The 20,912-nt window shown below is 47.3% G+C and overlaps 1 protein-coding gene across 1 annotated transcript in view; it reads right to left on the bottom strand.

Annotated features, from left to right (window-relative positions):
- The window catches only part of ccdc77 (coiled-coil domain containing 77), an 88,157-nt gene extending 86,651 nt beyond the window's left edge, over window positions 1–1,506 (bottom strand). Inside the window, exons 1-2 of the mRNA XM_070900730.1 lie at window positions 1,350–1,506; window positions 824–1,040 (exon numbers count right to left, since the gene is read on the bottom strand). Of these exons, the coding sequence (XP_070756831.1) occupies window positions 824–1,040; window positions 1,350–1,450 (318 nt within the window). The 5' untranslated portion in view covers window positions 1,451–1,506. The remainder of the gene's footprint in view (window positions 1–823; window positions 1,041–1,349) is intronic.
- Window positions 1,507–20,912: the final 19,406 nt, after the last annotated feature.

Below are 20,912 nucleotides of genomic sequence, written 5' to 3'. Positions count from 1 at the left end.
GTTAGTGGAAATAGAAAAGTTTGTCTTGCATTCTTGCAGCTTCTTGTTATCTTGTTGGAGAGTTGTGAGGCTATGGAATTCACTTGCAGGATCAGTGGGCAAGGCAGAAACCGTTAAGATTCAGGATTAGATTGGATAGGTGTGGAGAGGTGAAGGACAAGATGGGAGCAGGGTGGGTAAATGTGTTTAAGAACGATTTGCTTGTGTAATGGGACTGGTTGAGCCAAATGGCTTGTTTCCAGGTTGTAACTGCCACGCATTTCTAGCCTGGCTCCACAGCCAGACAGGCAACGCTACTGACTCCTACTTCCATTTTTCTCCTCGCCTGAAGGCATTGTCCCATGGGCGCCATCAACCTTCAGATAGCTCACAGGCTAGCAGTGGCAGGCTGTTGACACCTGAGCCCAATTCACTTCTCACTAAGCTTGCACAGAGAGACTTTACAGCAGCATCCCAAGGACAACCAAAACAGAAACCCCATCTGATTCTATCCCTTTACTAGCCCAGCTATTTTGAAGTCATTTAACAGCACAGCCCAGGAATCAGACCTAGAGACAGGCACAGCCCAGGAATCAGACCTAGAGACAGACACACGTATAACATGTAATTCTGCAATGGAAGGTGCTTTCCAATTTAGGCGATTGGGGAGCCATTCAAGGTGGTTTACAGATAAGTACAGAATACTTATCTGCCAATTTTGAAGTAGATACGCCTTTCCTTCCAATAATGCTCCCACTGGGCTGGCAGATTTTTCATACATATTAGCCATCAGTAACTGTTGACCTGTGACTGCCACAACTTGACTGTGCTTGCTGAGATTCACCTGTTCTTCATACGTGGCCTTGTAGTTCTCCAGTCTTCTCAGGAGGTTTTCGTGCTCTTCATCAAATTCTGCAATCTTTTTACGGTAATACTCCAGCAGCTCCCGAGAAGGACGGAGAAAAGCCAGACGTTCATTTACTGATGGAATGGGTGGAGAACCATCATTTCTGGGAATCTGTCCTTTGGCTGAATGGGATGAATTACGGCCCATGGCTGATCTACAATGCAAAAAGAAAGCATTTCCCCAAATGGTTATTGGCATATAATCATAGAAGTACACAGCACGGAAAGGGGGTGGGGGGAAGGCCGGGGGGGAAAGCTCTGGGGGGAAAGAGAGCTCTGGCAGGGGGGCGGGGAGGAAGAGGGGGGGCAAGGAGAGCGCCAGGAGGGGGAGGATAGGGGGGCGAGGAGAGGGGGGGCAAGGAGGGGGAGGGGGGAGAAGAGGGGGCAAGGAGAGCGCCAGGAGGGGGAGGGGGGGCAAGGAGAGCGCCAGGAGGGGGAGGGGGAGGGGGAGAGGGCGAGCTCACCTGTCGCGGCGCCGCTCGCAGCTCTCCATCCGTGTCCGTCTGTCTCTCTCCGCACAGCCACAGCCGCCAGCTCGCGCTCTGCCCGCGCGCTCAATACCCATTGGCTTCTCCGGAGAGAATGTAGCCAATCAGCGACCGAGACACCAACGGTTTGCGGAGCCTGCTACACGGACATGCGCAGTTCGCATGGGGGAAGTTCATGGGAGAGGGGGTGGGGAGATGGGGTTAAAAGGAGGGGGACGGGATTAGAATCGAGTGGGAGGTGGCGGGGAGTGAGGTGAGTAAAGGGTCGAGTGTCGGGTATCGGGTAGAGTGGGGGAGTAAAGGGGACCAGGTGTAAAGGGATCGGGAGGTGTAAAGAACATAAGGAGCATGCCATTCGGCCCTTCGAGACTGCTCCGCTATTCAATAAAACCATGGCTGACTTCTACCTCAACTCCACTTTCCTGCACTATCCCCATATCCCTTGATTCCCTTAATATGCAAAAATTTATCACTCTCTGTCTTGAATATACTCAACGACTGAGCCTCCATAGCCCGCTGGTGTAGAAAATTCCAAAGATTCACAACTCTTTTGAGTGAATAAATTCCTCCTCATTTCATTCCGAAATGGCTGACCCCTTATTCTGAGACTGTGACCCCTGATTCTAGACTCTCCAGCCAGGGAAAACATCCTCCCTGCATCTACCTTGACAAGCACTGTAACAATAATCATCTGAAATTTGTGGTCAGTGGCGAAGTAAAGACATTCACCGCTCGTCCCTAAGAAAGCTGTCCACAGAGATCTCATGATCTCTGACAAGAAGTTTGCTTTTTTGACACATAAGTGATTTCAGCGCTCTATAGTGGTGATTCCCCAGGGCGATCTGCAGTGATGTCAACAAGCTGTCTAAGTAGTCAATCACATTGTAGAATTCTTACAGACAGGGAACCAGGAAATGAGAATCTGCTTTTATCCTGACTTTTTAAAACTGTTAGAGAGATCAAAACAAAGATTGGGGCTCTTACATGGTGATAAGGTGAAACCTGACATATCATGAACAATCTTTTGAAAAAAAAGTTACAATTTTTTTTTAAAGTTTAATTAAAAATTTATTTTTATCATACTGAAGAAACTTGACACTTCATAACTTAAAATTAAATCTTCAGGGCCATAACATTTAGCAGTAAATATGCTGTTACACCTAAACCAACAAGGCCGAACATTTAATGGGGTAATTAACAGCGATATTATTACGAAAAAGCCCAAGTTTTCATCAGTTTCACTGATTGCCGACTATGCGTTGCATCCTGAAATTGCGGTCAGTCATTTCAAAGGGGTGATAACAGCGAACGCTGTAAGTTCGCCATTATTACCCACTGCAAATTCGGGCCTTTATATGTTTCAATTAGATCACCTCTCATTTTTCAAAACTCTAGGAAATATTGGTCTAGTCTCCTCAATCCCTCCTCATAAGACAATCCTCCCATCCCAGGAATCAGTCTGGTGAACCTTCGTTGGTAAGAAGACCAAAACTGTACACAGTTCTCCAGCAGCGATCTCACCAGAGTCGTATATAATTGCGGTGAGACGTCTTTACTCTTGTTATATATGCAGACTATAGATATACTCTCTGTGTAGTTACTGTATAGTTGCATTGAAATACTATCAATAAGGTTTCCACTGTATATACATGCTGGCACCACTAGAGAGTGCAACTGGTGGAGACCAGGGTTTCCTGCCCTGGTAGCAGGGGCTGTATAAAAAGGGAGCCACCATGCCGCTGCCTCACTCTGGCATTTGGAATAAAGGATCAAGGTCACTACAGTTTGAGTGCAACACATTGCCTCATGGAGTCATTCAGAAGTACACTACAGACAGTTACCACACGTTAAAAAATCCACGCACAGGCACCTTCCACCCCCTTAACTGGAGTTCAGGACTGGAACATCGGGTCCTTCATTGAAACATTTGTGAACTCTCGTGGAAGCACGTCATCCTCGTTCGAGGGACCGCCTATGATGACGATGACAGACATAATAACTCTGATACTCCAATTATTTTGTAATACAGACTAACATATCATTTGCTTTTCTAATTGCTTGCTGTACCTGCATGTGTGTACAAGGACACCAGATCCACATTTCGACACAATGGCCTGGAAATCCCGGCCTCCCGGGTCCGTACAGAGTGTGTACGGACCCAGGAAGGCATCGCAAAAGCCGGTTTTCAGCGCACAATGCGGCTGAAAACCGTCTATTCCAATCTGTAAAGCTGGAGCTTGACAGATCACACGCAGCTCGGGAGTGAGGACATTTGCACGGGCAGGATTGCGGGATTTACCCATATCTTGCCCAACAAATGTCCTCAAAACTCTTGCGCCTGATAAAAGCAGGTGCATAGCTTACTCTTACAGGCATAAGAGTTTAAAAACATACACAAATAAAATTAAATTAAATTTTAAAAACACATTATTTTTTAAAACCCTGCCCACTATGTTACATTTATTTTTAACCATAATTTTAAAAACTTTTTTAAAACTTGGAAAAAAACATTTTCTCGAAGATATTTATTAACTTTAATTTCAATTAATTTTAATTATGTAAAGTGTGTATTTTATTTTTTATTACATGTGTTTAGTGTCTTTTGTTTTTTTTCTAATTAATAGCAATGAGAACTCATGGATACGGAAATCTCATTGCTATTAATGGGAAACCTGTGGAATACTGTACCTGATTGGCTGAGCAGTCACACGTGACTGCACCTTCTGCGTGGGAACCTGGAGGACGGGAGCGCGCTTCGCAATGCTGGAAGAGAAGGCATCCCCATTGGAATCCCACGCTCCTCCCGGACCACCAGGTAAATTCGTAGAAATGTTTCAGGTCAGAGGAAATTGCCCGTGAGAAGCCTCCAACTGGAATTTCAGCCCCATTATATTTCATCTGCTATAGAAATTAGAAACATAGAAAATAGGTGCAGGAGTAGGCCATTCGGCCCTTCGAGCCTGCACCATCATTCAATATGATCATGGCTGATCATGCAACTTCAGTACCCCATTCGTGTCTTCTCCCCATACCCTTGATCCCTTTAACCATAAGGGCCACATCTAACTCCCTTTTGAATATATCCAACGAAGTGGTCTCAACAACTTTCTGTGGTAGAGAATTCCATAGGTTCATAATTCTCTGGGTGAAAAAGTTTTTCCTCATCTCGGTCCTATCTGCCAACCAGTTCACTATCCATGTCAATACATTACCCCCAATACCATGTGCCTTGATTTTACACACTAATCTCTTGTGTGGGACCTTGTCAAAAGTCCAAATACACCACATCCACTGGTTCTCCCTTGTCCACTCTACTGGAAACATCCTCAAAAAATTCTAGAAGATTTGTCAAGCATGATTTCCCTTTCATAAATCCATGCTGACTTGGACCAATCCTGTCACTGCTTTCCAAATACGCTGCTATTACATCTTTAATAATTGATTCCAGCATTTTCCCCAGGCTAACCGGTCTATAATTCCCTGTGTTCTCTCCCTCCTTTTTTAAAAAGTGGGATTACATTAGCTACCCTCCAATCCTTGGGAACGGATCCAGAGTCCATGGAATGTTGGAAAATGACCACCAATGCATCTACTATTTCTGGGGCCACTTCCTTAAGTACTCTGGGATGCAGACTATCAGGCCCTGGGGATTTATCAGCCTTCAATCCCATCAATTTCCCTAACACCATTCCTGACTAATAAGGATTTGTTCTTGCCCACTCACTTAACCTGTCTATTTCCCTTTACAGCCTCTTTGCATCCTCCTCACAACTTACTTTCCACCTTGCTTTGTATCGTCAGCAAACTTGGATACATTACACTCGGTCCATTCATCTATGGGCCACCCTGATCTGTGTGAGAACACCACCCCAAGTCTGTGCTATAAATAGAGCTGGAGCGCGGGGCCCTGGAATATTGTGGGCCGCCCCGACCTGTGTGAGAACATCACTGCAGGTCAGGGCTATAAATAGAGCTGGAGCGCTGGGCCCTGAAACATCGTGGCGGAGGTGCGGCGAATGAAGGTACGGGGTCCAGAAGAGTCGAGGACCCAGGGGCAGCATGGACCAGCCCACACTGCGATATGTGTGCGCACTCGGTCCGTGCAGCAGAGCAGGTCTCCAGTCGTCCTGGTTAATCCTTGCCACTGGATAAAGGCCTAGCTCTGTCAAGCCTGTGTGGTGGCTGATGTGCAACGGTCACCACACGTTAAAAAAATCCATGCACATGCATCTTCCACCATCTTAACTGGAGTTCAGGACTGGAACATCGGTTCCTTCATTGAAACATCTGTAAACTCTCGTGGAAGCAAGTCATCCTCGTTCGAGGGACCGCCTATGATGATGATAATACAGATTGTAAATAGCTGAGACCCGAGCTGTAATTTCTGAGGTATCCCACTAGTTCCAGCCTGCCAACCTGAAAATGACCCGTTTATTCCGACTCCCATTTTTCTATCCGTTAACCAATCCTCAATCCTTATATTACCCCAATCCCATGAGCCCTAATTTTGTGCAATAACCTCTTGTGTGGCACCTTATCGAATGCTTTTTGAAAATCCAAATACACGACATCCACTGGTTATTACAAGGTTATTAATTAACCCTGTCTCACTGCATAACATTAGATCTAAAATAACCTGTTCCCTAGTTGGTTCCTCGACTCACTGATTTATTCCTTGAATGCATTTCATGAACTCTTCCTCCGCACTATTATTGCAAATTTGTTTGTCCATCTGTTTGAAAATTCAAGTCCCCCATGGTTACTGTGTTGACCTTGTTACATGCCCCTCTAACTCCCTGACTCATACTGTGGTGTATGAAATGATACAATGAACTCCGTACTGTGAGCCAGTGACTAGGTGTAACCTGGTCAATCTTTAATGGCTTCCAGAAGTGACAATACAAAGGTGAAGTTCAGGTTATATACCGGGTCCAGCATGAGTGTACCTATGACCCTAGGATCTCTGATGGTAGTGCCCCCTGGTGGTGGGCAGACCTTATTACATTACATCATTTCCCTCCCAGTTCTTGGCACAAGTCCATATTACAAGTTCAGACGGTTCGGAGCTCTTCGCTCCTTGATTGAACGTCTCAGTACAATCCCAATGCTTTCCGAGTCTCTCACAACTTGGGGCTTGGCGTTGACCACAGTGGGTTCTTCTGATGGCTGGACATGAGTTGGTTGGTCGTCTAAGCTCACGGTGTCTCCTTCCAGCTGTTCCGGTTCATCAGTGTGTCTTACCTTGATTTGATCAATGTGTTTGCTGCACATCTGCCCATTCTTGAGCTTAACCATATACACCTGGTTATCCTCCTTATCCGTAACATTGCCCTGGAGCCACTTGGGCCCTTGACCATGGTTAAGTACATTCACTGGGTCATTTACAGATATGTCGCGTGACACTGCGGCGCAGTCGTCGTGATACTACTGCTGGCGTTGACGTCGGGTTTCGACATGATCGTTAAGGTCAGGATGGACTCGAGAGAGAGAGCCTGGTTTTGAGGCCTCTCTTCATCAATAGTTCCACAGGCGGGATCCCGGTGAGCATGTGTGGCCTTGTCCTGTAACTGAGCATTATGCGTGACAGGCATGTCTGCAAGGAACCGTGAGTTACGCGTTTCAGGCTCTGCTTGACGGTTTGAACTGCCCGCTCCGCTTGACCATTGAACGTGGGTTTGAACGGGGCTGACCTCACGTGTTTTATGCCGTTGCGTTTCATGAACTCTTGATACTCCAGGCTCATGAAACACAGTCCGTTGTCGCTGACAACGATATCTGGCAGACCATGTGTGGCTCTCAGGTTCTCAGTGGTGGCAGTGGAAATGCTGGATGACATGATCACACATTCTATCCATTTGGAGTATGCATCCACCACCACAAAAAACGTTTTATCGAGGAAGGGGCCCGCAAAGTAGATGTGGATTCTAGACTACGGTTTGGATGGCCATGACCACAGACTGAGTGGAGCTTCCTTTGGGTCATTGCTTAACGGCATGCAAGTGCTGCACTGATGCACGCATGACTCTAAGTCCGAGTCAATGCCAGGCCACCAAACATGGGACCTGGGCGATGGCCTTCATCATGACAATACCGGGATGCATACTATGTAACTCCCGTACAAATCTCGCCCTGCCTTTCTTGGGCATTACAACACGATTACCCCACAGTAAACAGTCGGACTGGATGAAAAGCTCACCTTGGCGATGGCCGTACGGTTTGGTTTCATCACCCATTTCCTTGGGGATGGTCGACCAGTCCCCGTTAAGAACACAACATTTTACAACTGATAGAGCTGGTCCAGGTCTTAACTTGTTGAGCAGTGACAGGCGACTCTTCACTCTCAAAGGCGTCCATGACCATGAGTAGCTCTGCGGGCATTGGCGTTTCCACCTCCGGTGTGGGCAACGGTAACCGGCTCAATGCATCAGCGTAGTTGTCGGTGCCTGGTCTATGGTGAATGACATAATCATAGGCAGATAATGTCAGTGCCCACCTCTGAATGCGGGATGACGCGTTGGTATTAACACGTTTATGTTCCAAGAACAACGATATAAGTGGCTTGTGATCGGTTTCCAGCTCAAAGCGAAGTCCAAACAGGTACTGGTGCATTTTTTTTACTCCATAAACACATGCTAAAGCCTCTTTCTCTACCATGCTTCGAGAAGCATATGCAACTGGTTGTAGTTTGCCTGACTCATTGGCTTGCTGGAGTATACAGCCGACCCCATAGGACGCATCAGGTCAAAACTAGACACTTGCATGGATCATACAATACCAGTAACTTGTGGGAACACAACAGATTTTTGGCCTTCTCAAAGGCTCTGTCTTGAAGTTCACCCCACACCCAGTCATCTCCTTTCCTGAGTAACTTGTGCAAAGGCTCTAATACTGTGTTCAATTTGGGTAAGAAGTTACCGAAGTAGTTGAGAAGCCCCAGGAACAAACGCAGCTCCATCACATTCTGGGGCCTGGGCGCATTTTTGAAGAACTCTGTTTTCGCGTCTGTAGGCCTGAATCTGTCAGCAGCAATCTTTCGTCCAAGGAATTCGACCTCTGGTGCCATGCAAATGCACTTCGAATGTTTCAGCCTGAGTCCCATTTTGTCCAGACAACGCAGAATCTCTTCCAGATTGTGTAGTTGCTTGGCAGTGTCACGACCTGTGACAAGGATGTCGTCTTGGAATACCACGGTCCTGGGGACGGATTTCAATAGGCTCTCAATGTTTCTCTGAAATATGGCTGCTGCCAAACGAATGCCAAAAGGGCATCTTTTGTAAATAAACAGTCCTTTGTGCGTGTTGATGCACGTAAGTTTCTTTGATGATGCAAGCAGTTCCTGTGTCATGTAGGCCGACGTTCGATCCAATTTGGTGCACGATTTCCCCCCGGCTAGCGTTGCAAACAGGTCAGCTTTCGTTAGTGGGTACTGATCTTGTTTCGAAACTTGGTTGATCGTGACCTTGTAGTCTCCATAAATCCTGACTGTGCCGTTGCTCTTTAACATCGGAACAATGGGACTGGCCAATTCATTAAATTTGACCGGTGAAATGACCCCCTCGCATTGTCGCCTGTCCAATTCGAGCTCGACCTTTTCTCTCATCGTGTGCAGCACTGCCCTGGCTTTGTGATGGATGGGCCTTGCGTCTGGGCCTAGGTGAATCTGCACCTTGGCTCCCTTGAAGCTCCCAATTCCCGGCTCAAACAGCGAGGGAAATTTGCTCAGCACTTGAGCACACAAATCATCATCCGCTGATGACAAAGCTTTGATATCGTACCATTTCCATTTTATTTTCTCGAGTCAACTTCTGCCGAATAACGATGGGCCATTGCCCGGGATAATCCATAACGGTAGATCATGAACCAATCCATCATACGACACTCTTACTGCTGCACTACCGATCACTGGTATGAGCTCTTTGGTGTAGGTACGCAACTTTGCATTTATTAGACTCAGCTTGGGTCTCTCTGCCTTGGTCTCCCACAGCTTTTCGAAGGTCCTCTTGCTTATTATCGATTGACTTGCACCCGTGTCTAATTCCATGGCACACCGTTTAATTTTATCTCCATCATTATTGGCTAGCTCTTTGTTAGGAACACAAGTACGCAATACGCTTCCTCCTCGGAGCTCTCAAATGCCTCATGCTGCATCACCAGATCCACGCTGAATTGATCATCATCCACATGGTGTGTCGCAGCTCTCTTGCTCCGCTGCGGACACATCCGCTGAAGATGCCCCGTCTTCGTACACCCTCTGCATAATACTGCCTGAAGCGGCACTGGTGGGATCGGTGATTGCACCTGCAACGCCAACACGTTGAGCACGGATTTGCGCCCAATAGCGGGCTTTGAGTGGCTCCCGTTCTCGCATACGCAGCCGAGTAGGCCCTGACATGTGCAGCTCTGCCAGCCGTCGATACAATTTTGCACGTGGAGTTCCTGTTTTGTCGCGATTTGTGCTTTGTGCTTTTCTGCGTGGACATGCAAGCCTGGGCGATGGTGATGACATAGAAACATAGAAACATAGAAAATAGGTGCAGGAGTAGGCCATTTGGCCCATTGAGCCCGCACCACCATTCAATAAGATCATGGCTGATCATTCCCTCAGTACCCCTTTCCTGCTTTCTCTCCATACCCCTTGATCCCTTTAGCCGTCAGGGCTATATCTAACTCCTTCTTGAATATATCTAATGAACTGGCATCAACAACTCTCTGTGGTAGAGAACTCCAGAGGTTAACACCTCTCTGAGTGAAGAAGGTTCTCCTCATCTTGGTCCTAAATGGCTTACCCCTTATCCTTCGACTGTGACTTCTGGTTCTGGACTTCCCCAACATCGGGAACATTCTTCCTGCATCTAACCTGTCCAGTCCCGTCAGAATTTTATGTTTCTATGAGCTCCCCTCTCATTCTTCTAAACTCCAGTGAATACAGGTACAGTCGATCCAGTCTCTCTTCATACGTCTGTCCCGTCATCCCAGGAATTAGTCTGGTGAACCTTCGCTGCACTCCCTCAATAGCAAGAACGTCCTTCCTCAGATTAGGAGACCAAAACTGAACACAATATTCCAGGTGAGGCCTCACCAAGGCTCTGTACAACTGCATTAAACCTCCCTGCTCGTATACTCAAATCCCTGAGCTATGAAGGCCAACATGCCATTTGCCTTCTTCACCACCTGCTGTACCTGCATGCCAACTTTCAATGACTGATGTACCATGACATCCAGGTCTCGTTGCACTTCCCCGTTTCCTAATCTGCCGCCATTCAGATAATATTCTGCCTTTATGTTTTTGCCACCCAAGTGGATAAGCTCACATTTATTCACATTATACTGCATCTGCAATGCATTTGCCCACTCACCTAACCTGTCCAAGCCACCCTGCAGCCTCTTAGCATTCTCCTCACAACTCATACCACCACCCAGGTTAGTGTCGTCTGCAAATTTGGAGATATTGCACTCAATTCCTTTATCTAAATCATTGATGTATATTGTAAAGAGCTGGGGTCCCAGCACTGAGCCCTGCAGCAGCCCACTAGTCACTGCCTGCCATTCTGAGAAGGACTCTCTGCTTCCTATCTGCCAACCAGTTTTCTATCCACGTCAATACATTAGCCCCAATACCATGTGCTTTAATTTTGTACACTAATCTCTTGTGTGGGACCTTGTCAGAAGCCTCTTGAAAGTCCAAATACACCACATCCACTGGTTCTCCCTTGTCCAATCTACTAGTTACATCCTCAAAAAATTCTAGAAGATTTGTCAAGCATGATTTCCCTTTCATAAATCCATGCTGACTTGGACCAATCCTGTCACTGCTTTCCAAATACGCTGCTATTTCATCCTTAATAATTGATTCCAATATTTTCCCCACTACTGATGTCAGGCTAACCAGTCTATAATTCCCTGTTTTCTCTCCCTCCTTTTTTAAAGAGTGGTGTTACATTAGCTACCCTCCAGTTCATAGGAACTGATCCAGAGTTGATAGACTGTTGGAAAATGATCACCAATGCATCCACTATTTCTAGGGCCACTTCCTTAAGTACTCTAGGATGCAGACTATCAAGCCCTGGGGATTTATCGGCCTTCAATCCCATCAAATTCCCGAACACAATTTCCTGACGAATAAGGATTTCCTTCAGTTCCTTCTTCTCGCTAGACCCTCGGTACCCTAGTATTTCCGGAAGGTTATTTGTGTCTTCCTTCGTGAAGACAGAACCAAAGTATTTGTTCAATTAGTCTGCCATTTCTTTGTTCCCCATTATACATTCACCTGATTCTGACTGCAAGGGACCTACGTTTTTCTTCACTAATCTTTTTCTCTTCACTTATCTATAGAAGCTTTTGCAGTCAGTTTTTATGTTCCCAGCAAGCTTCCTCTCATACTCTATTTCCCCCCTCCTAATTAGACCCTTTGTCCTCCTCTGCTGAATTCTAAATTTCTCCCAGTCCTTATTTTGCTGCTTTTTCTGGCCAATCTATATGCCTCTTCCTTGGATTTAACGCTATCCCTCATTTCCCTTTTTAGCCACGGTTGAGCCACCTTCCCCATTTTGTTTTTACTCCAGACAGGGACGTACAATTGTTGAAGTTCATCCATGTGATCTTTAAATGTTTGCCATTGCCTATCCACCATCAACCCTTCAAGTATCATTCACCAGTCTATTCTAGCCAATTCACGTCTCATACCATCGAGGTTACCTTTCCTTAAGTTCAGGACCCTAGTCTTTGAATTAACTGTGTCACTCTCCATCTTAATAAAGAATCCTACCATATTATGGTCACTCTTTCTCAAGGGGCCTCGCACAACAAGATTACTAATTAGTCCTTTCTCATTACACATCACCCAGTCTAGGATGGTCAGCCCTCGAGTTGGTTCCTCGATATATTGGTCTAGAAAACCATCCCTAATACACTCCAGGAAATCCTCCTCCACCGTATTGTTACACGCTTGGTTATCCAATCTATACGTAGATTAAAGTCGCCCATGATAACTGCTGTACCTTTATTGCACGCATCCCTAATTTCTTGTTTGATGCTGCTGTCCCCAACCTCACCACTACTGTTTGGTGGTCTGTACACAACTCCCACTAGCGTTTTCTGCCCTTTGGTATTCCACAGCTCTACCCATACAGATTCCACATCATCCAGGCTAATGTCCTTCCTTACTATTGCGTTAATTTCCTCTTTAACCAGCAATGCTACCCCACCTCCTTTTCCTTTTTGTCTATCCTTCCTAAATGTTGAATACCCCTGGATGTTGAGTTCACAGCCTTAGTCAACCTGGAGCCATGTCTCCGTAATCCCAATTATATCATATTCATTAATAGCTGCCTGCGCAGTTAATTCGTCCACCTTATTATGAATACTCCTCGCACTGAGGCACAGAGCCTTCAGACTTGTCTTTTTAATGCACTTTGTCCCTTTAGAATTTTGCTGTAATGTGGCCCTTTTTGATTTTTGCCTTGGGTTTCTCTGCCCTCCACTTTTACTTTTCTTCTTTCTATCTTTTGCTTCTACCACCATTTTACTTCCCTCTGCCTCCCTTGCTGAGGTCAGGCATCTCTGCAGCCAGCAGCTTACTTAAGATCGCCTCGTGGTTGACTCCGATCATGAAAAAGTCACGCAGCATGTCTTCCAATGCAGGCCCAAATTTACAAGGCCTGGCAAGACATCTCAGGTCGTCAAAAAATGCCGCTACGTCCTGGCCTTCTGGACGAGCGTGCATAGAAATGCGATATCTGGATATGAGGATTCCTTCCGTGCGTTTAAGGTGTTCCAGAACTAATGTTCCAGACATTTGGAGCATATGCTGAGAGACTTTTTCGTACTTGGCATTGGCCACAAAACCATATTTCGCAAACTTTTGACTGTCGGGACCCCAACCTTGAAATAAGGCCATAGCAATAGCCCAGGCGTTCATTGCCACCAATGACAATATGAAGCAAATCTCTCAGCACACAAGTGCTGCTACAACTACTGTGAACAAAGTGATGTTGTTTTCGAATCGCAACGTACAGGGCAGGTCACACATCCCTGCAGCTGCACATCTGCAAATGTCTCAGAGTCCACCATTAAGGGTGATGAATGCAAGGCCATTAACACCTTGTTGGCGCTGCGGGGGTGATCATCGTTTCCATTCATGCCGATTCAAAGGGTACGTTTGGAAAGGCTGTGGAACAATGGGACACCTCCAACGAGTGTGCAGATGAGCTGCAAATCCTGTTAAACCTGAAAACCACCAATGTTGCAGAGGAGGACAGATCCACGGAGGATCACGACGAACCAGAGCCTCAGATAGAGGAGGCAGAGGTACATGGGGTGCACACATTCACCATGAATTGTCCCCCGATAATGCTGAATGTTGAACTAAATGGACTCCCGATGTCAATGGAGCTGGACACGGGTGCGAGCCAGTCAATTATGTGCAAAAAGACTTTTAAAGACTGTGGTGCAACAAGACCTCAAGGCCAGTCTTAACTCCAGTTCGCACGAAACTAAGAACTTACACGAAAGAACTGATACCTGTAATCAGCAGTGCTCCCGTAAAGGTCTCCTACAATGGAGCGGTGCACAAGCTACCACTCTGGGTGGTACCGGACGATGGTCCCATGCTGCTCGGCAGGCGCTATTGCCCGCTGACGACACTTCTTGTGCCCAGGTCTTAAACAAATTTCCTTCGCTGTTCGAACCTGGCATTGGGAAATTCCAAGGAGCAAAAGTGCAGATCCACCTAATTTCGGTGGTGCAACCCATCCATCACAAGAAGTGAGCAGTACCATACATGATGAGAGAAAGGGTAAAGATCGAGCTGGACCGGCTGCAAAGAGAGGGCATCATTTCACCGATCGAGTTCACCGAATGGGCCAGTCCTATTGACCCAGTCCTCAAGGGAGACGGCACCATCAGAATCTGTGGCGATTACAAAGTAACAATCAGTTGTCACTCACCAGGACATCGGGTGGCCGTGTGTGGCAAACATGGCCCATAGGCTTTCAGTGGTGGTGGTGGACGTGCTAGCCGACATTATCTCACATTCAATCCACTTGGAGTACGCATCGACAACCACAAGGAACATTTTACCCAAGAACGGGCCTGCATAGTCGATGTGTACACTCGACCACGGTTTGGAAGACCAAGACCATAAACTTAGCGGCGCCTCCCTGGGTAAATTGCTTACCTGCAAGCATGTATTACATCTGTGAACGCAGGACTGTACGTGGGATCTGGCTATCGCTTTTATCATTATGATGTCTGCGTGGGTACTGTTGAGGTCATTGATGAAAGTGTCTCTGCCCTTCTTGGGAACCACTACTCGATTACCCCACAGAAGGCAGTCTGCCTGTATAAACATTTCATCTTTGCGCCGCTGGAACGGCTTTATCTCTTCCTGCATTTCCACTGGGACACTGGACCAGCTCCCGTGGAGCACACAGTTTTTGACTCTGGACAATAAGGGGTCCTGGCTCGTCCAGGTTTTGATCTGTCGGGCGGTGACAGGTGATTGCTCACTCCCAAATGCTTCCATAACCATGGCTAAATCTGCGGGCTGTGCCATTTCCAGCCCCGTGGTGGGCAATGGCAGCCTACTGAGAGCATCGGCGCAGTTTTCTGTGCCTGGCCTGTGGCGGATGGCATAGTTGTATGCGGACAACTTGAGCGCCCATCTCTGGATGTGGGCCGATACGTTGGTATTTATCCCTTTACTCTCGGAGAACAGGGATATGAGTAGCTTATGGTCAGTTTCCAATTCGAATTTTAGCCCAAACAGGTATTGATGCATTTTCTTTACCCCATAGACACACGCTAACGCTTCTTTCTCAATCATGCTGTAGGCTCTTTCAGCCTTAGACAGACTCCTGGATGCATAAGCAACATGGTTGCAGTTTCCCGAAATCATTAGCTTGTTGCAATACACGCCTGACGCCATATGGCGATGTATCACATGCTTACATGGATCATAAAACACAAGCAGTTTGTTTGAGCATAACAATTTTCTCGCTTTTATAAAGGCATTTTCTTGGCTTTTGCCTCAAACCCATTCATCCCCTTTTCGTAGTAAGACATGCAGTGGTTCTAATAGTGTGCTGAGACCCGATAAGAAGTTACCAAAGTAGTTCAGGAGTCCCAGAAACGACCGCAGCTCCGTCACGTTCTGTGGCCTCGGTACGTTCTCAATTGCCTCCGTCTTTGTGTTGGTGGGCCTGATGCCGTCCGCCGCAATCCTCCTTCCCAAGAATTCCACTTCGGGCGCCAGGAAAATGTACTTTGAGTCAACTAAGAACCTCCTCCAGGTTCTACAGATGCTCGACTATGTTCCGACCTATGACCAAGATGTCGTCCTGGAAGACCACGGTGTGCGGGACCAACTTCAGTAAGCTTTCCATGTTTCTCTGGAATATCGCCGCCATTGATCGAATTCCAAATGGGCATCTATTATCAATAAAAAGACCCTTATGCGTGTTGATGCAGGTGAGGCCCTTCGATGATTCCCCCAGTTCCTGCGTCATGCAGGCTGAAGTCATATCCAGCTTAATGAATGTCTTTCCTCCCGCCAGTGATGCAAAGAGGTCGTCGGCCTTTGGTAGTGGGTATTCGTCCTGCAGGGAGAAACAATTAATAGTTACTTTGTAATCGCCACAGATTCTGACAGTGCCATCTCCCTTGAGACATTAGGACTGGCCCATTAGGACTGGCCCACTCGTTGAACTCGATCAGTGAAATGATGCCCTCTCTTTGCAGCCGGTCTAGCTCGATCTCTACCCTTTCTCTCATCATGTACGATACTGCTCATGCCTTGTGATGGATGGATCGCACTCCCAGAATTAGGTGGATCTGCACTTTTGCTCCTTGGTATTTCCCGATGCCTTGTTCGAATAAAGAAGGAAATTTGTTTATGACCTGGGCACACGAAGTGTCGTCAGCGGGCGATAGTGCTCGGACATCGTCCCAGTTCCAGCGTATCTTTCCCAGCCAGTTCCTGTCGAGCAGCGTGGGACCATCACCCAGTACCACTCAGAGTGGTAGCTTGTGCACCGCTCCATTGTTGGAGACCTTTACGATAGCACTACTGATTATAGGTATCAGTTCTTTCGTGTAAGTTCTTAGTTTCGTGCGAACTGGAGTTAAGACTGGCCTTGAGGCCTTGTTGCACCACAGTCTTTAAAAGTCTTTTTGCCCATAATGGACTGACTCGCACCCATGTCCAGCTCCATTGACACTGTGAGTCCATTTAGTTCAACATTCAGCATTATCGGGGGACAATTCGTGGTGAATGTGTGCACCCCATGGACCTCTGCCTTCTCTATCTGAGGCTCTGGTTCGTCGTGATCCTCCGTGGATCTGTCCTCCTCTGCATGGTAGTTTGCAGGTTTAACAGGCTTTGCAGCTTGTTTGCACACTCGTTGGAGGCGTCCCATTGTTCCACAGCCCTTGCAAACATACTCTTTGAATCAGCATGAATGGAAACGATGATCACCCCCGCAGCGCCAACAAGGTGTTAATGGCCTTGCATTCATCACCCATGATGGTGGACTCTGAGACATCTGCGGACGTGTAGCTGCAGGTATGTATGACCTGCCCTGTACGTTACAATTCGAAAACAACATCACTTTGTTCACAGTACTTGTAGCAGCACTTGTGTGCTGAGAGATTTGCTTCATATTGTCACTGGTGGCAATGAACGCCTGGGCTATCGCTATGACCTTACTCAAGATTGGGGTCTCTATAGTCAAAAGTTTGCGAAGTATGGTTTTGTGGCCAATGCCAAGTACGAAAAAGTCTCTGAGCATGTGCGCCAGATATCCTTCAAATTCACAATGTCCTGCAAGGAGTCTTAGTTCGGTGACATAACTCGCCACATCCTGGCCTTCAGACCTTTTGTAGGTGTAGAACCGGTACCTCGCGATCAGAACGCTTTCCTTCAGGTTCAAATGCTCTCGGATCAGTGTGCACAAATCGTCGTACGATTTCTCCGTGGGTTTCGCTGGAGTGAGCAGATTCTTCATGAGGCCATACGTTGGTGCCCTGCAGACGGTGAGGAGGATCGCCCTTCGTTTGGCAGCGCTCTCTTCCCCAACTAGCTCATTGGCCACAAAGTATTGGTCGATTCGCTCCACGAAGGTTTCCCAATCATCTCCCTCCAAGAATTTCTGCAGGATGCCCACTGTTCTCTGCATCTTTGGGTTCGCTATCTGTATCTCGTCGCCAGTTGTTGTGTATGGAGAAAGAGTCAGACTGAACACTGTGAACTCAAAGTAAAGTGTGACCTTAGTCTGTTATTGCAGGTCTCCAGAGTGCCTCTCCAACCTGTGAAGCCTCCTTAAATATCTGTGCTCCAGGGGATGAGCCCTCTGGTGGCTGTACAGAGTAAATACAAGTTTACATATATTACAAATACACTCCAGGAAGTCCTCCTCCACAGTATTGCTACCAGTTTGGTTAGCCCAATCAATATGTAGATTAAAGTCACCCATGATCACTGCTGTACCCTTATTACACGCGTCCCGAATTTCCTATTTGATGCCGTCCCCAACCTTCCTACTACTGTTTGGTGGTCTGTACACAACTCCCACCAGCACCAGCGTTTTCTGCCTTTTGGTGTTTTGCAGCTCTACCCATATAGATTCCACATCATCCACGCTAATGTCGTTCCTTCCTATTGCGTTAATCTCCTCTTTAACCAGTAACGCTACCCCAGCTCCTTTTCCTTCCTGAATATTGAATACCCCTGGATGTTGAGTTCCCAGCCTTTGTTACTCTGGAGCCATGTCTCCGTAATCCCAATTACATCATATCCGTTAACAGCTATCTGCACATCATAACCGTTGCCACGCTGATCACCTGCCTCCCGCCCCGCTCCTGAACAATTTCCGCCCCTCAGCCGCCCCAAACACCGTCTAGAGAAAAAACCCCATTTAAGACCTCAATTTCGCTCGATTCTCCGCCCCATGGATTGGGTTGGAGAACTATCATTTGTATTAGTGGGTGTGCCCCGTGTCAGTCAGGGGACAATTAACTTAGTTTATCGTTCAGTATTTTAACTAATTACGAGATCTAGTTTAAGTTATAGGCAGATCGAATTAAATATTCACCTGTAACACAAAGCACTACAAGTATTGGGGGCAAAAAGTATTACCCTTGTCTACTCTTTTCTGTTACTTCTTCAAAGAATTCAATAACGCTGGTCAAGCATAACCTTTCTTTATCATCATCATGGGCAGTCCCTCGAAATCGAGGAAAACTTGCTTTCACTCCAAAAATGAGTTCTCAGGTGATTGAACAGTCAATATGTGAATTACAGTCCCTGTCACAGGTGGGACTGACAGTCGTTGAAGGTGGGTGGTGTTATGTAATGATGTGTGTATCGCCCCAGTACCGTAAATGTAATGTAAGCACTATGCCACACCACAGAGCACGCTGTGGTGGGAAACCTGGTAGTACCTGCAACAAGGGCTATATAAGGCTGACCACCACACCTGAGAGGCACTCTGGAGCTGAACAATAAAGGACGAAGGTCACAGCAGTTAGATTTACACCAGACCGTGTGGAGTCAGTGATTTGTGTGCTACATACACCACAGGTGGGAAGACTGGTTTGCGGCACGTTCCTTCCGCTGCCTGCGATTGGTTTCTGCATGCTCTTGGTGATGAGACTCGAGGTGCTCAGCGCCCTCTCGGATGCTCTTCCTCCACTTTGGGCAGTCTTTGGCCACGGACTCCCAGGTGTCGGTGGTGAGATTGCACTTTATCAAGGAGACTTTGAGGATGTCCTTGTAGCGTTTCCGCTGCCCACCTGGGGCTCGCTTGCCATGTAGGAGTTCTGAGTAGAGTGCTTGCTTTGGGAGTCTCATATCGGGCATGCGAACGATGTGGCCTGCCCAGCGGCGCTGGTCGCGTGTGTTCAGTGCTTCGATGGTGGAGAGGTTGGCCTGAGCGAGAACACTGACATTGGTGGGTCTATCCTCCCAGGGGATTTGCAGGATTTTGCGGAGGCAGTGATAGTGGTACTTCTCCAGCGTTTTGAGATGTCTGCTGTATATGGTCCATGTCTCTGAGCCATACAGGAGGGCGGGTGGTGTCCTTTTGCAGGTTGGGGTTGCCCACGATGGCTCACCCTGTGCTTGCTGACCTACATTGGCATCTGGTTAAGTAATGCTTCAATTTCAAAATTCTCATCCTTATTTTCAAATCCCTCCATGGCCTCTCCCACCCCCCCCCCCCGCCCCCCCCACCTCCCCCAATGCCACCCGAGACGTCTTCGCTCCTCTAATTCTACCCTCCTGAGAATCCCTGATTATAATCGCTCAACCATCAGTGGCCGTGCCTTCTGTTGCCTGGGCCCCGAGCTCTGGAACTCCCCCTCTAAACCTCTCTACCTCGCTTCTCTCCTTCAATACGCTCCTTAAAACTGAACTCTTTGACCAAACTTTTGTTCGCCTGAGCTAATTTCTACTTATGCTACTATTTTTGATCTCATAACACTCCTGTGAAGCGCCTTGGGACGTTTCACTATGTTAAAGGCGCTATATAAATACAGGTTGTTATTGCCGTGGACGAAAGAACCAGTGGGAGGGGAGGAGAATGTTTACGCAGTAAGTTGTTGTGATCAGGAACGCGCTGCCTGAAAGGGCGGTGGGAGCAGATTCAATCGTAACTTTCCACAGGGAATTGGATAGATACTTGCAAAAAGGAAAGGTTAGCGGGGGAGTGGGCCAGCAGGAGGGCTCCACATCAACTCAATGGACCTAATGGCCTCAGTCTCTCAGTGGCCGGAGCATCAGACCCTGCTCGAAGGTGGCCAATCGGGACCATCGTCTTCAGCCAATGAAACGCTCGTACTCAGCATCCCAGGTGCCGCGCAGCCAATAGGATGTGAGCAGGTGAAGTGAGCAGAGTGGCAGCCAATAATCTTGCAGGAACTCTGCAGCGCCGGCCAATCAGTGACACGGCGAACATAAGAATTAGGAACAGGAGTAGGCCATCTAGCCCCTCGAGCCTGCTCCGCCATTCAATAAGATGATGGCTGATCTGGTCGTGGACTCAGCTCCACTTACCCGCCCTCTCCCCGTAACCCTTAATTCCCTTATTGGTTAAAAATCTATCTATCTTTGACTTGAAAACATTCAATGAGCTAGCCTGAACTGCTTCCTTGGGCAGAGAATTCCACAGATTCACAACCCTCTGGGAGAAGAAATTCTTTCTCAACTCGGTTTTAAATTGGCTCCCCCGTATTTTGAGGCTGTGCCCCCTAGTTCTAGTCTCCCCGACCAGTGGAAACAACCTCTCTGCCTCTATCTTGTCTATCCCTTTCATTATTTTAAATGTTTCTATAAGATCACCCATCATCCTTCTGAACTCCAACGAGTAAAGACCCAGTCTACTCAATCTATCATCATAAGGTAACCCCCTCATTTCTGGAATCAGCCTAGTGAATCGTCTCTGTACCCCTTCCAAAGCTAGTATATCCTTCCTTAAGTAAGGTGACCAAAACTGCACGCAGTACTCCAGGTGCGGCCTCACCAATACCTTATACAGTTGCAGCAAG

The sequence above is a fragment of the Pristiophorus japonicus genome, chromosome 15 (assembly GCF_044704955.1).
Source record: "Pristiophorus japonicus isolate sPriJap1 chromosome 15, sPriJap1.hap1, whole genome shotgun sequence".
Lineage (NCBI taxonomy): Eukaryota > Metazoa > Chordata > Chondrichthyes > Pristiophoridae > Pristiophorus > Pristiophorus japonicus.
This window is presented reverse-complemented; position numbering and strand designations above follow the sequence as displayed.